The 14,927-nt window shown below is 35.6% G+C and overlaps 2 protein-coding genes across 4 annotated transcripts in view; both read left to right on the plus strand.

The window, feature by feature from the left end:
• The first annotated feature begins 1,431 nt into the window (after nucleotides 1–1,431).
• On the plus strand, nucleotides 1,432–3,650 carry LOC306857166 (myelin and lymphocyte protein-like). Its single transcript, XM_079396912.1, has 4 exons — nucleotides 1,432–1,660; nucleotides 2,341–2,508; nucleotides 2,643–2,780; nucleotides 3,127–3,650. The coding sequence occupies exons 1-4, from the start codon at nucleotides 1,571–1,573 to the stop codon at nucleotides 3,199–3,201; spliced, it is 471 nt and encodes a 156-aa protein (XP_079253038.1). The 5' UTR covers nucleotides 1,432–1,570; the 3' UTR covers nucleotides 3,202–3,650.
• Nucleotides 3,651–11,742: 8,092 nt separating this feature from the next.
• LOC306856850 (sodium/calcium exchanger 1-like) overlaps nucleotides 11,743–14,927 on the plus strand; it is a 41,778-nt gene continuing 38,593 nt past the window's right edge. For 2 of the 3 annotated variants that reach the window (XM_079396340.1, XM_079396350.1), the window contains exon 1: nucleotides 11,902–12,053. The gene's annotated coding sequence lies outside the window, so the exon portion shown is untranslated. Of the gene's footprint in view, nucleotides 12,054–14,927 lie in introns of all 3 variants that reach the window. The other variant, XM_079396346.1, reaches the window with a different exon arrangement.

Consider the following 14,927-nt stretch of genomic DNA (forward strand, 5'->3'; position numbering starts at 1 on the left):
ACAAGTGGTGTTGTTGATTGTCTTGTAAATCAGCAGACCATCAAATGTAGGCTAAATTTCAGTCATAAGGTGTTTCTCTTAATTTTTAAAAATGTTTTCATTTGTCTTAACGAATGTGATCGAGCTTTAACATTAAGCATCTAAATAAGCACAAAAAGAGAAGTTTGACACTTCTGATATGATCTGTAGCCTATCATAATTTTTACATAATCCCCCGATTTCACAAACAAGGTTTAGGCCTAATCCCAGACTAATATGTATATCTGAGCTGTTTCAATTTAAAGAAACTTGCACTAAATGATCTTAAAATATGTCAGTGCCTTTGTTTTGTCTCAAGATACACATCAGTAGTGTTTTTTTCAAAGGCATGTTCATAAAAAGTACTTGGATGTCCTAATTGAACTATTGCCTAATCCTGGTTTAACCTAAACCCCATCTGTGAAACCATGCCATACCCTCCTGGGACCCAATCATATACATTTACATTCAGTAATATACTCTGAAGAGGACATTATATTTGAGCTAATTTCTTGTCATGGTTTTAAGTCTGGATGTCCTGTAAAGAGCACATTCAGGGTTTTTAGGCTGATGATACACAGGGCAACTTTTTGAGCAATGTTGCTTAGGCACTTTCCCACTGAGAATGGGTAACAAATTTCTATCTGGATACTTTAGATTGGTTGTGGGCCCACCTGTTGCTCACCTGGTTGCCCATTAATGGCAACATTCACCAAAGTTGTCCAGCAACATTGCTCAAAAAGTTGCCCCGTGTATCATCAGCATCAGCGAAACCAATATTTGGAGGTTTCACCATGACCCCTCCTTCTTCTTGGTCGTTAAAAATGTCTGACATGAATTTAGTGATCAAATTTAACACTCTTATTCAAATATGATTATATTTTGTCATCCTCATGTAAATCTGACTAATTTTCAAATTGTTTGTAGTATATAAAAATCTCAGGACAGTGGGTTTTCAAAGCAGAATTTGACTTTCTGTTGTTAGACATGCATCAATTACATTCATGTCCACCGATGAGGACACCAGGACATACTTCACTATTTAGACTAGAAAAATAAATTATATAGCCTATTAATATTTCTATGAAAAATAAGATTTTAATGAAAATGTTGCTACGCTATTACTCTCATTATTATACTTATTTTTTCATTACATGTTGCCTAAAGAACACATTAATATGCAAATTAGAGACAATTGATACATACATTGATTATAATAGCAAAACCCATTTTTGGCCATGTTTACACAAAGACTGTGTCAAATAAAATAGTGCATCAAATCATTCTCTAATACCTTTCACATGGTTGACAGTCTATGAAACTGAATCCTGAGTCACGCTCTGACACGCACCATGGTCACCTGTCTTCTAGTAAAAATACAATGAAAATCTAAATCAGCCCTCAGGAGAGAGTACACAGGGTGGGACTTGATGGAATGCATCGAGATGAACAGGTCTGTCCAGCACTCTGTCAGCCTCTTTAATAAAGCACATCCTCTGCACTTCTGCACATTCATTCTACCCGTGCAGACAGGACACTCAGGTGTGCACACATGGCAACCAATACAGGACAAATGGGCTACCTGCCCCGCGGAGGGGCAATATTCAGCACCATACCCGACATCTTCTACCTTCCAGAGCTTGTGAGTTGATTTTGAGCTATGTTTTCATTAAAGTCACTGTGAAACTTTCTGAAACAAAAAGCTGCTATGTAATTTAAAATGTAACTTTAAAATATGCAATCAATACTCATAAAATGTTAAAGTGTGTCAATCAAAAGATTATATTGTTAAATCCAACCTATTTCAAATGATTTGATTCATTATTGCTTAAGTATATACTAAGTATATATTGCTTAAGTAATACTGATGTGTTAAACATTTTATAATATTTGTTAATTACTCTAAGTGGTACCTATTTATTTAATTGGCACAAATCACTGTGACAGTTCAGCCTGGAGAATCTGACTTTATTTGAATTTATTTTAATAATCAATCAGTTAAAAATCAAATATTTACAAAAATTTTAATAAAATATTAAATATTAATACTAAAGTGTGTTCCAAAGATTATAGCGTTATATCCAAATTATTGAAAGTGATTGTATTATTACGTAAATGCTTACTGTGCATAAAACATAAAGTACACAAATCTGTAATCTTTTAAACAATTAATTTGTAAAGATGTTTAGGGGAATAAGAGTTCTATGGTAAATGTTTATTCATTTGAATATAGTCAATTGTATAAAAGTACAACTATCTGGAAGTGCTGTAACTCCAGGAATAAATTAAATGACATTTTCTTTCATTATGTTCATCTCTCAGGTCTTTGGCGGCCTGGTGTTGAGCCTGGTAGCATCTACGTTAGTTTATCCTCCCAACCCCCAGGCATACGTTATCAGTGTGGCAATTTTCTGTTTCCTCATAACATTCCTCTGGTTGCTGATCTTTGCCTGTGGGTCTCATCATAACAGAAGCTCTTGGGCAACTGCGGTGAGTTAATCTCTGTCATCTCTCTCTTCGTCTATTCCCTATTCACTTTCTAATTGTACTTCAACTGCTTTTCTTTCTCTTCTCATGAAGACACAAAACACATTTTCTTATATATCTTCATTTTATCTCTGCAGGATGTAGCATACCATGGATTTGCAGCACTCCTCTATCTCAGTGCTTCTGTGCTTCTAGCTTACATAACCATTTTTTTAAGTTCCGGTACAGCATTAGACGGAATTCTCCATATTTACAAGCTGGACATAGCTGCCGTGGTAAGTCCCTAGCTAAAAATCACAAATCATTTCAAGTCTATAAAGCGCTGTTTTACCTGTTAAACACAAATACAATAAGAAAATATTGAAACCTGTGAACAAAAGGGCATTTAGCTTTACTTTTGATAAACTGGAGATTCTGAATAATCTTGTAGATTATTAAACATGTCCTCATAGGCAGCCTAAATGTGACTCATGTGGTAACAAATAAAACGATTGTTTTACTAACAAATTTAATTAAATCTACATGACTAAAATAGATTACCCCAACAAAGCCCATTTTAAACTAACAGCAGCACATTTTACTTGAAGTGTATAGTGACTATATATGTCTCTTTGATTTCAGGTGTTTTCCTTTTTGACCACTTTACTGTATGTCATCCACACAATTTTCTCAGCCATCAGATGGAAATCCTTCTAAAACGTCTGCCCTCAACCTGCATTACTTATCTGACATCACATATAATTATTGAAATACATCTTTAATCAATGTTATGATGTTTACTCAAACACATGGTATTTAGCATTTAGTACAGCAATAATAATTAATGTGGCCAACTTTGCAGTCTCTTCATGTTCTCCTATAAATTGTATTTTTAACATCAACTTTTGCAAATATTTCTTTTGTAAACTATTCTTTCCTCATGTGTAAATTACTGTAATTATATCTAATCTAATAAATGAAAGATAAACAATCTGTGGAGTATAATTTCTTGGTGTGGCACTGGATACATAAGAGCTTCATTATAAACCAGCAAATCAGCTTTTATTTTGAATATAAGGATGGTAACATCTTCAGGAACGAATTACCTGCTTTTACAACATTCTGCGTAAATGTAAAACAAATAAAACTAGATCTTTACATTTTATAAAAAAAAAAATAATAAAAAAAAACTTGTCACCATAGAGGTGTTGTGGCTGGATGCTTTCAGAGTGGTCTGTATCATGATGATATTCATTTCATGCACTTGGATTAGTATTATGTTTGTTGTAATCTGTTTACTTTGGTGTGTCTTTCTGCCGTTTAAAGCATGTGAGGTAGTGTGTCTGTTTTTGGCTTTTAACTGACTTTCTTGCTTTTCTAGATCTGGTTTAGCCTGTTCTTTAAATGTTTGGAATGAAGTATGGGTTATGGTAGGCAGAGTGTGAGTTCACACATGTCTGGGACAGGGAACAATGAGGTGTGCTGCAAGGTGGTGTCAGGCTTAAAGGGCTATTTCACACACACACAAAAAAATTAAATAAAATTCACCCTCATACCCGCATGTTGCTCCAACCAAACCCATATGACTTTCATTTGTCCGTGAAGGAAAATACTGGAATATTAGTTAGAATGAAACATTCGGCTACGGTTTGCTTTCACTGTATGAAAAGAAAGAATAAAAAGAAAGAAAAGAAATATGGGTTTGTAACAACGTTAGTAAAAATATATATAAATATGCTTCTTGTAGACTTTTTTCCAATAATAATTATATTTTGGGATATTTAAGCGATCTATTGGTCCTTAATTTATGAATTTTATTTTTATTATTTTGCCTTAATACTACTACTGCTAAAATAAGTATTTACATGCACAACACCACAGCTCACTATTCACAAAACAATAGACACTAGAGTGTGCTGTGCATAACTGCCTATTACAGCCGCAACCAAGAACATAAGCCTTTCTGAGTGAGACTTTTTCTCTCCTTCCATCTCTTTACCTTAGATCTTCCTATGGTGTTTGTGGAATGATGAAGAGCTTCACCTACTAAATGTATGTTCTCTCATCACTTTCATGCTGACACCACACTGCACAAGAGCATATATATGGCTGAGAAAGCAGATGAACCGAGAGAAGGTGTGAGTGTCCCTGTAGTAGAGGCTGATCCTCAGTCACCCAGCACTTGAAGTTTTCAAACCGTGGTTAAAAATAGTTCTAGTGGAACTTCAGCAAGGACTCCAGATGTATCCCTAGCTTTAATCAGATATGTGGACATTTTCTGGCTAGTACATAGTGGGAACATTTTAATCTGAAGAACATTGTTCATTACATTGTACAGAACATCAACACTAAAAATTTAGTTAAATGATTCAAATGAAAATCAATTTTGAGTTCTTTTTTGAGCAGTGGTTGGGTTGAAGTGTATTCAGACAAAGGAAATCAAGAGGTAGAAAACTGCCTAAGGGGGCCCATATTTCTTCAAGAATAATTTCAGTTTCATTATGAAAACATAATCTACAGTGACAGTGAAGGCTTTTTTAATTATATCTTTCGGAAGCAGACTTTACCTTTAGGAGATGTAAACAAAATGCTGAGTTAGGAGTTTTTTTAAATAGAAGTACAAAGAAATACAAAGGCTCTGAAAATGAAACCAAACCTCTGTACACTTGAATGCTCACAAATGCTGCATTATTTGATCAGAAGTATTATCAAATAAATAGTTTTCCATTTTAATAGATTTTAAAATGTTAAAATACATGTGATGGCAATGTCTTCAGTGTCACATGATCCTTCAGAAATCGTTCTAATTTGCTGCTCAAGAAACATTTCTTATTATCAATGTTGAAAACAGTGGTGCAGCTTCATATTTTTGTGCAGTTTAAAAGAACAGTAGTTAAATAGTTGAACATTTTTGCATTTTCTCTGAATAAAAGGCTTACTGACCCCAATCTTTTGAACAATAGTTTATAGTTTTTACCTGTTAAGATTCTCTAGTTGGTAAACAAATGAAAATGTTTCTTGAACAGCAAATTAGCATATTAGAAGGATTTCTGAAGGATCATGTGACACTGAAGACTGGAGTAATGAAGCTGAAAATTTAGCTTTGATCACAGGAATAAATTACATTTTAAAATACAGTCAAATAGAAAGCAGTTATTTTGAATTGTTGAACTATTTCACAAAGCTTTTGCTGTATTTTGGATCAAATAAATGTAGGCTTGGTAATGGTGAGCAGAAGAGAATTCTTAAAAAAAACTTTAAAAATCTTACTGTTTTGACTGATTGTTACATGTTCACATTGTGTTCTTTCTCAGTTTCCTGTTTGCCCTTATTTGGTATTGTTCTGGTTTCCCTCATTAGTTCTCGTCAGTTTATCATGGTTAAGTCATATCACCTGTGTTTAATCAATCATCTCGTTTACTCCTTTGTTTCCATTTCTTCATAAGCATTCAGTTTTGTTCTAGTCTTCATCCAGTCTTAATGTTATACGGATGTTCCTTTCTTGTATTTTGGAAAGCTTTGATTCATTAAAAGCCTGTATTTACTTTACCTGCTTATTCCTTGATTCCTCGCATTATGTAACATTGATTGTGTGTATATATATATATATATGTATGTGTCTGTTTTCTGTTCATGACATTATGCAAATATTCTACTTACAAAATGTGTCTATGAATTAACTCTACTCTGGTTGTCTTCCTACAAATCCTCTCAGTCACAGAAACTCTTCCACAAGCCAAATGTACAGCTGCAGTTTCTGTCATTTTCGACTGCTGGTGAAGTACTGAAATCTTCTACCTTCATGTTGTGTGAAGTAAGAGTGACATAAAAGAGATTTTCATATTTAAGTGACCCATTTTCTAACATTAGACAAGCTTTTTAGAAATATCACATTATAGTTTCCTGTTATAAGCTATCAACCAATTTTTTTTCTCTCTCGTTGGAAGATCTAGGCCCCTCCACAGGCAGCAAGAAAGCAGAAAACATACATCTCAGAGGCAAAAGAAAAAAAAATGGTCCCACATTTGTCAAAACTAGATCAAAGTTCTATACCAGTTGTCAAAGTCATAAGATTAGGCTCATATGTAACGAAATTTCATAACTACTGCGCTTGTGTTTTTCTTTATCTAAGCATCACTATGAGTTTCAGGATGGAAGATCACTTATGTAACAAAAACGTCATATAAGGACACTTCAACTGGAATGAAAAATATTCGGATGAGAGATAAAGAAATGGAGCGCATGTTTGTGACAGCTGTGTGCTGTATGCATATTCCCATCCTATGCTGGCGATGACCGCGTCAGCTACAGAGGAACAATAATAATACTTAATCTAACAAACATCCGAGTTATTTAATGACTCATAAGATGATGATTCATCACTGCTGTTTTCAGCAAATATGAAGAAAGTTCTTAAAATTACAATTTTTAAGGGCGCTGACAGCTGAGTTAATCACAGATTAAGGTCTATATGGTCTCTAGACACTTTGCAAGTAAGTCACTTCATATGCTCTTATACATGAGACTATGTAGGTTATGGCATAGCAGGACTGGGCATCATGAATCAGCACTGGGTACCTTCAGGCTGTTTGAAATGGACCATGGGTGACGTTTCTGGAAAACAGTCATACATCTCAGATGAGATCTATGGATAATTTATGACTAGTCAAACAAGAAAACACCTAAGACGTGGGAATGTGCAATATGCAGGCGGCACATATGTGGCATCAACATTACAGAAAGATGAACGAGTAGATATGATAAGAAAGACTATAGTTACAAGTTGTCTTCTCTTTGTTTGTAGTACGTAATATGAGCTTTGATAACTTCAGCCTTATCGTTGGCACAAGCAGTTCATTTGTAATGCTTTTCTTTGTTGACAGGCATAAGGCCTGTTTTGGGGTCATTATCAAAATATGTCCCTTGACTTTTCAGTCATGAAAAAGAATCTCCATGTAAAAGTTTATTTATAAATGATATGAAATAGTTGAATGAAATATATTGACAAGTGCCTAAAACCCCCTTCTCTTCAATTATATTTAGTTTAATTACCAATTAATTTATTCAGTTTGTTGTCCAGGGCTAAGCCTTTGTTTAAAGTTTTACAATTTAGCAAAAATAAATAGCTAAAAAAAATTATGATTAAAAACATTAATTAATATAAATATTAATAATTTTAATGAATTTTAATAGATTTTTTATTATTATTTTAATTTATTTATTTTTCTTACTGATTTTAGTATATGATTTTACAGTATTTTGAAAGTTCACAATGTGGTAAATACAAAAGTTCTTCCAAGAGGAGGATGCTTAATTTAGCATAAAATGATTTGTACAATTAAACCATGTTAAAATAGTTACTTTTTCATTTGGATTATTTAAACAAGTCATTGATATTATTTTGATTCATTTTAATGTGAAATGCTTTAACTGATAAACAAATTAATGCTGTAAAGTATTGCATTAATAGTTAGTGATATGTGTTATTTTTTATGAGAATTTGCCACTGCTTTTGGCTTTTACAGCTTAATTTGTAATATAAAAGGGAAAAAAAAATTAAATGAATAAAAGTTCCATTGCCTTGTGATAATATCAAAATGTATATAAATACATCACTTTTAACGAGAAAAATTAGTTAGAATATCAACATTATTTGGGAATTACCCTTTTGTTGGATCCTAGATTCACAATACGTTCCGTCTATAGACTGATTGTGTGATAAAATTAGCAGCAAAGTACTTGCCTAAGTGCATTTTAACACTTGATTGTGATAAAGGGCAGGACTAGCATTGAAGATACTGCCAAAAGCCCTTAACAAATTCACAAGCAGAGAATAGATTATGTCAAATAGATGATGCTATTTCTGTACATTTGTCACATTCTGAAATGTAGCCATTGCTACTTTGATGTTTATAGGATGTTTCATTTTAGCCAAACATGGTCATGATTCATGTGTGAGTCCATGTGCTTTTATTTGCCCTTCTCGTAGAGCCCAGTTAGACAGATGTCAAAATGCAATACGTCGAAAGCGGCCAAAAGTGTTACATCACTTTGCCCTCATGCAACTAAACCCGTATGGTATGATAGCATGTTGAATGTTGATTTGGAGGCGGGATGTATATATATATATATATATATATATATATATATATATATATATATATAATGTATATATGTGACCCTGGACCACAAAACCAGTCTTAAATTGCTGGGGTATATTTGTAGCAATAGCCAAAAATCAAAGGTCAAAATTATTGATTTTACTTTTATGCCAAAAATATGTTCCATGAAGATATTTTGTAAATTGCCTACCATAAATATATCAAAACTTAATTTTTGATTAGTAATATGCAGTGCTAAGAACTTAATTTGGACAACTTTAAAGGCGATTTCCTCAATATTTTGAAAAAGATATTGAAATAGTTGTTTCTCAGCCAAATGAATAAATCTCAATTTCAAAAATTTACCCTTATGACTGGTTTTGTGGTCCAGGTCACATATATATATATATATATATATATATATATATATATACACAGTATCTCACAGAAGTGAGTACACCCCTAACATTTTTGTAAATATTTTATTATATTTATAATATTCATGTGACAACACTGAAGAAATGACACTTTGCTACAATGTAAAGTAGTGAGTGTACAGCGTGTACAACAGTGTAAATTTGCTGTCCCCTCAAAAAAACTCAACACACAGCCATTAATGTCTAAACCACTGGCCACAAAAGTGAGTACACCCCTAAGTGAAAATGTCCAAATTGCCATTTTCTCTCCCCGGTGGCATGTGACTCCTTAGTGTTACAAGGTCTCAGGTATGAATGGGGAGCAGGTGTGTTAAATTTCGTGTTATCGCTCTCACTCTATCATACTGGTCACTGGAAGTTCAACATGGCACCTCATGGTAAAGAACTCTCTGAGGATCTGAAAAAAAATAATTGTTGCTCTACATAAAGATGGCGTAGGATATAAGAAGATTGCCAAGAACCTGAAACTGAGCTGCAGCACGGTGGCCAAGACCATACAGCGGTTTAACAGCACAGGTTCCACTCAGAACAGGCCTCGCCATGGTCGACGAAAGAAGTTGAGTGCACGTGCTCAGCGTCATATCCAGAGGTTGTGTTTGGAAAATAGACGTATGAGTGCTGCCAGCATTGCTGCAGGGGTTGAAGGGGTGGGGGGGTCAGCCTGTCAATGTTCAGACCATATGCCGCACATTGCATCAAATTTGTCTGCATGGCTGTCGTCCCAGAAGGAAGCCTCTTCTAAAGATGATGCACAAGAAAGCCCGCAAACAGTTTGCTGAAGACAAGCAGAATAAGGACATGGATTACTGGAACCATGTCCAGTGGTCTGATGAGACCAAGATAAACTTATTTGGTTCAGATGGTGTCAAGCGTGTGTTTTTAGAGTTTTTTTGAGGGGACAGAAAATTTACACTGTTATACAAGCTGTACACTCACTACTTTACATTGTAGCAAAGTGTCATTTCTTCAGTGTTGTGAAATATAATATATATATATAATATATATACTGTATACACATCCCACCTCCAAGTATAAATTTCTGTCATGGCAGCTCTTGGAGGGGTTGGCATGGTAATGTTCATGACAATGTTAATGTGTTTGGTCTTGGCGGAATAGATCTGCTATGCTGCTTCTGCTGTGGCAGAGCAAGTACCAAAACGTGCTACTGCCAATCAGAGCATGTAGCGAAGCGCTCCGCTCAATATTCCGCTTTGTGTGCGTGCGCTCCACTCAGTCGCTCATGGCCAAAGCAAACGCTCTGCTAATGTTCTGCTCACGCTCACCGGTAAACCAACTCCCGCTCAGATTATGCTCTGACATAACATTTCTCTGGTAGGCCTAATTGTGTGTTTTTCCCCCATTTATAATGAAATTCCTAACGGTTATGTTTCAGGTTGACGTCCAGCTTGCACTTTTTCAAATAAATTTTATTAATTTAAATGTATTAGATTACAATTATTAATTTAAAAACGTGTCTTGTTTTGAAGCCACTTGGCAAACCTTCCTAAAAAAATTAAATAACTGAAAAAGTAGTCTATATTTGATTTTCTTTATTTCCATGAAAACACAGCTTCAGTTATTGTGCAACAGAACATTCAAAACACGCACAAAAAATGAAATAAATGCACATAGAATTTCACAAAATACACCTTGCTTATCAGGCCCATGAAAAGCACACACAAGATGAAATGCACCTAAAGAATTATTTAGTGGCATTAACAAAAGAAGCACACTTTCTAAAAGACCAAGACTGCAGGGAAATGCGGTCTATTAAAATGTCTGTCGATCTTTACAGGATTTTAGAATTTACTTTTAGAAACATTAGAAAAACAATTGCTTATTAATTGCCACAGATTCTCAAACTAGCAAATTACCAAGGGGCATTTTGGGTTGGGCAATCTTCAGAAAGGCGCTCTCCGCTCCGAAGGAAATATGACCGTTATGCTCCCCGCTCCACTCCACTCACATGCTCTGCTGCCAATACATCCACAACATGCTGCTGTGAGCATGTAAGAAATACTGCTGCTACACATATAACATATATGAATAACCCACATATAGCATAACATGAATCACCGCGTAGCAGATCTATGCAGGTGGAGCTGGGGAAGCTGGAGGGTTCCTGAGGGTTTCTGATTCTGAAGCGTGCTGCAACTTCAACAGCAAGCACTAGTCATATATTTGAATGTTGAGCAGCGAGCTCATTGGCTACTGATACATGAGAGAACCAATCACCCTAACTCAGATTGAGTTAGACTTTTCGGACTTCACATCTAGAGTTTCAAGCCAGAACGTTGTATATAGTTGTGAGATATAAACTAAGAATTGCGGAAAAAAGGGCTGAGTTCTTTGATAAAAAGTTGCAACTTTTACTATAAATAACTTTTTTGTGCAATGGAAATGTCCCATTGATGTTATTATAGGTTCTTCTTGGAACCATAGATGCCCATAAAGAGCCTTTTTTAGGAACTTCCTCTGGTTTCAGTCCAACCACATGTAAGCCAACTTCTCTAAACCTTACAGGATGTCTCACAGGACCAGAATATGTCACATCCTCTTACTGGGGTCCTGGGAACTGTGGAAAATCACCAGGAGTGCTTCTTATGTCCTTGGCGCATTCCTGCCTTCCTCACAAACACACACACACTCACTCACAGACACATACAGTATGACCACACGCACAAGGGGAGAAGAAAGCTACCTGCCAGTGAAGCCCCTTTATCTTGCACGTGTCTGTTAACGACAAGAAGCTGGCAGATAGGAGAGCTTCACAGGCAGGGTAGCAAGTGACAGGCTCCGAGCACAGCCTTGTATGGAAGTGGCTGAGGGAGAAGAGAACGATAAGCAACAACCCAACTATGCTGTCCATGTTTAGAGGCACTCACTAGGCCCACCAGGCCAGAAACAATGCCTGTTTCTGTTAAATTTAGACAGGTTATCGGCCACCGCTCCTTTCCCTAGACAGTCTCTCACAGCACCACAGGGAATACGGAGAGGAGTCCATAGGATTGGCTGCTTCAGGGATCTCTAGGTAGGCAAAGTTCCATTAAAAGCCATTGTTTAATTGGATGAATAACTTGGATGGTTTAATGACTGTTAAAGTGGCACAGTGTTCATTAATGAAGAAGCTTTTCTGTTTTGGCATCAGTTGCAGTGGGATCATGATTTATTTTGATTGTTGCTGTGTGAAATGTTCTAAATTGTGCTACATCATTAAGAAAGCAACTGATTTAATAACAAAAAGGTAGGGCTTGGTTTTTTGTATGAAGGAATAATTTGGAAAAAATCAGTTTGGAAAAAATCAATTATGACGCATAATTTTTGCTTATTACAGTACTTGTAGACAGTCCAACTTAACACTCGCCAAGCGCTAAATGAGAGTAAAAACTGGCTTTGGCAAGTAGATAAAATGTTACTCGCCAACTGGCCCACAACTTTATTTGGAACTGGAATATAATGCATGGTTTGACGCGAATTATAAAATGATAATCTGATGCTCGCTAATGTCTTTTAATGAGTTTTAGTTCATTGTCAAATTTACCATCAGAGGTTTATGAAGGATGCCTACAGTGAAGTTTCTTTATTAAGAACTCCATGTAGTGACAATGTCCTCACATTAATCTTCCAAAACAAAGAGGAATGAAATCACGTGTCTTCAAGAGATGGTGTAGTTTTACCAAAAAAACCCCCTTTTTTTAAACCAATTTTTACTCAAATTTATCTTAGCAAACCTATGAGAAAAGCGATAAGGACATTTTTAAACCTTTTTTTCAGATTTTTATCTTATTGAACCTAAGAAAACAGTTAAAAGAATGGAATATTCAGTGCAAAACAAATTAATTCATGACTGATAAATATGTTCAGTTTACTTGCTACTGGCACCATTTGTGGCAAAAAAAAAAGACCCTGCTTGGAAGTATTATTATTACAGTAGCAATGTTTTACGGTGTGATTAAAACTTTTAAATTAATTTCAGCTGACTTTGCTTTTAAGGGCCTGTCAGTTACATATAACATTATAGGAAACAGTAAATAATACCTATTAATCTGCTTAGCCAAGGCAAACAAGAGAGTGAGAAAGGGAAACAGCATGATGCAGTATCATCCCAGCTGATGTATAGATTCAAAACATGTCCACCAAAACTTGCCCTGATGGAAGTTCTACCAAATCTTTCAGCCTAGAAAACTGCTACAACTCATACATGCCGGTAATGACCTCGTGTCAGCGAGGTGAGAGAGTTTGACATGACTAAAGTACATCGACTGACTGCCCATGAGCAAGTGACAACATGCTGTTGTTTATTTATTTATGTGTGGAAAGATTTTGTTTGCCAGGTCAAGGATGAGAGGCAAGCATGTCGGTGGAACTGCAAGCACAAATAGTCATCTTACAGAGGGAATAATACAACTGTGAGCTCACTCCGTCTCAGGGCCTCCCCTCCATGTCTCACAGCACAGCTGTGGAGCTATGTGAGGTGAAAGCTGCCCACAACAGCAAAAGCCTCAAGATGTAAAGTTCACAGCAAGCTGCATTCGGACATTCTGTGTTTGCTTCTGCAAAAGTACACATCTTGAGATTAAGGCTGAAAAACAGAGTGAAATGGAGAGCACTCATTTTAATGATACCATAACATGTAATGAATTGTTCTATTTAGGTAGCTTTAATATCAAATTGATTCATGTGACACATCCATAGTTTTGGAGGTCACAGAAGTCAAATTTCCAGGAGTCACTATGTATTATTCCAACTGGTACACATTTTCTTTGCTTCTCGTCTGTTGCATGCATGCATTTAGCCATTATTTAATCATAAGTCAAGCCACAGAACCAATTACATACAGATCGTGTATGAGTATGCAAGACAGTCTCTATACTGTATGCATGCATAAATTTGAATTTCCACTGATTTGCGCCAGCATTGTTTCTGTCTAGCAAGCCATCGGCAAGACACAATAAGAAACATGATTCAAATTAAGGGAGACCCTTCAGGTTATATTGGTCTAACGCAGGGAGACACATCACGACAGAGATCACGTCGTTGGCAAATGTGACCTGGCATGTCATAACAATGACTCAAGATAGGGCACAAAAGTGTCTTTTCTGCAGTTGCAGTTCTATGACACAAACACAGACAGGGAGCTGAATGGTTCAGCGCTGTAGTGATACATTTCTGTTGAATGTTAACTACAGCACATCCATCTTCTAATTAAATATTACAGCACTAAAAATTCTGCATAATTATGATAAATTTCCATCAACTTAATGGTCATATTATGGCCATTTAATTTGATCTTATATTGATGACAAATAACATGTATAGGCTACATGAATGTTTTTATATTTTACATTTTTATTTGAATTTTGGTTGTATGGTTTTCATTAGTTTTATTACAGTTTTAATTTGATCTATTTTAGTAGGCAACATGAAGTTAAACTAGGACAATGAGAAATGTTGCCTGAAATAAACAAGTATATAGGCTATATTTGAAATACACATATGTGCACACTGTGTGTTGGCCAAATGGTTGTACGTGTTAATGGAGTCGGAGTCAAAGCGGAGTCAATGCGGAGCAGGGAGCGAAATTGCTTCCAGCCAGGAAGCATTATTTTGAAAGTCGAGGAGGCATAGGCGTTTTCTCTCGTGAACGGAACCAGAGTTGTAGGATTTTCCTTGCAGCCTATCGTTCCTTGGCGGTATTCGCCAAAACACCTTAATAATCCCTTAGCAACCTCCTAACAACTGCCCAGAACACCTTAGCAACGCCTTAGTGACCACCCACAATATATGCTATGACCAAGAACTTTTTCCCAGATCTTGAGAAAATGTGAAACTGTAGCCTAATAGCCTATTATATAAAATGTAATACAATTTTTATTTTGCCTAACTTTTTCAGTAGTTTTGTTTT

Source organism: Barbus barbus (genome assembly GCF_936440315.1).
Source record: "Barbus barbus genome assembly, chromosome: 37".
In the NCBI taxonomy this organism is placed as follows: Eukaryota; Metazoa; Chordata; class Actinopteri; order Cypriniformes; family Cyprinidae; genus Barbus; species Barbus barbus.

What these genes read in the sequence shown, in the direction of transcription:
- LOC306857166 (XM_079396912.1), top strand. Translation starts at nt 1,571, where the DNA reads ATGGCAACCAATACAGGACAAATGGGCTACCTGCCCCGCGGAGGGGCA. An exon ending in GAAGCTCTTGGGCAACTGCG is followed by an intron (nt 2,509 to 2,642) that starts GTGAGTTAATCT and finishes TTATCTCTGCAG; the next exon opens with GATGTAGCATACCATGGATT. An exon ending in AGCTGGACATAGCTGCCGTG is followed by an intron (nt 2,781 to 3,126) that starts GTAAGTCCCTAG and finishes CTTTGATTTCAG; the next exon opens with GTGTTTTCCTTTTTGACCAC.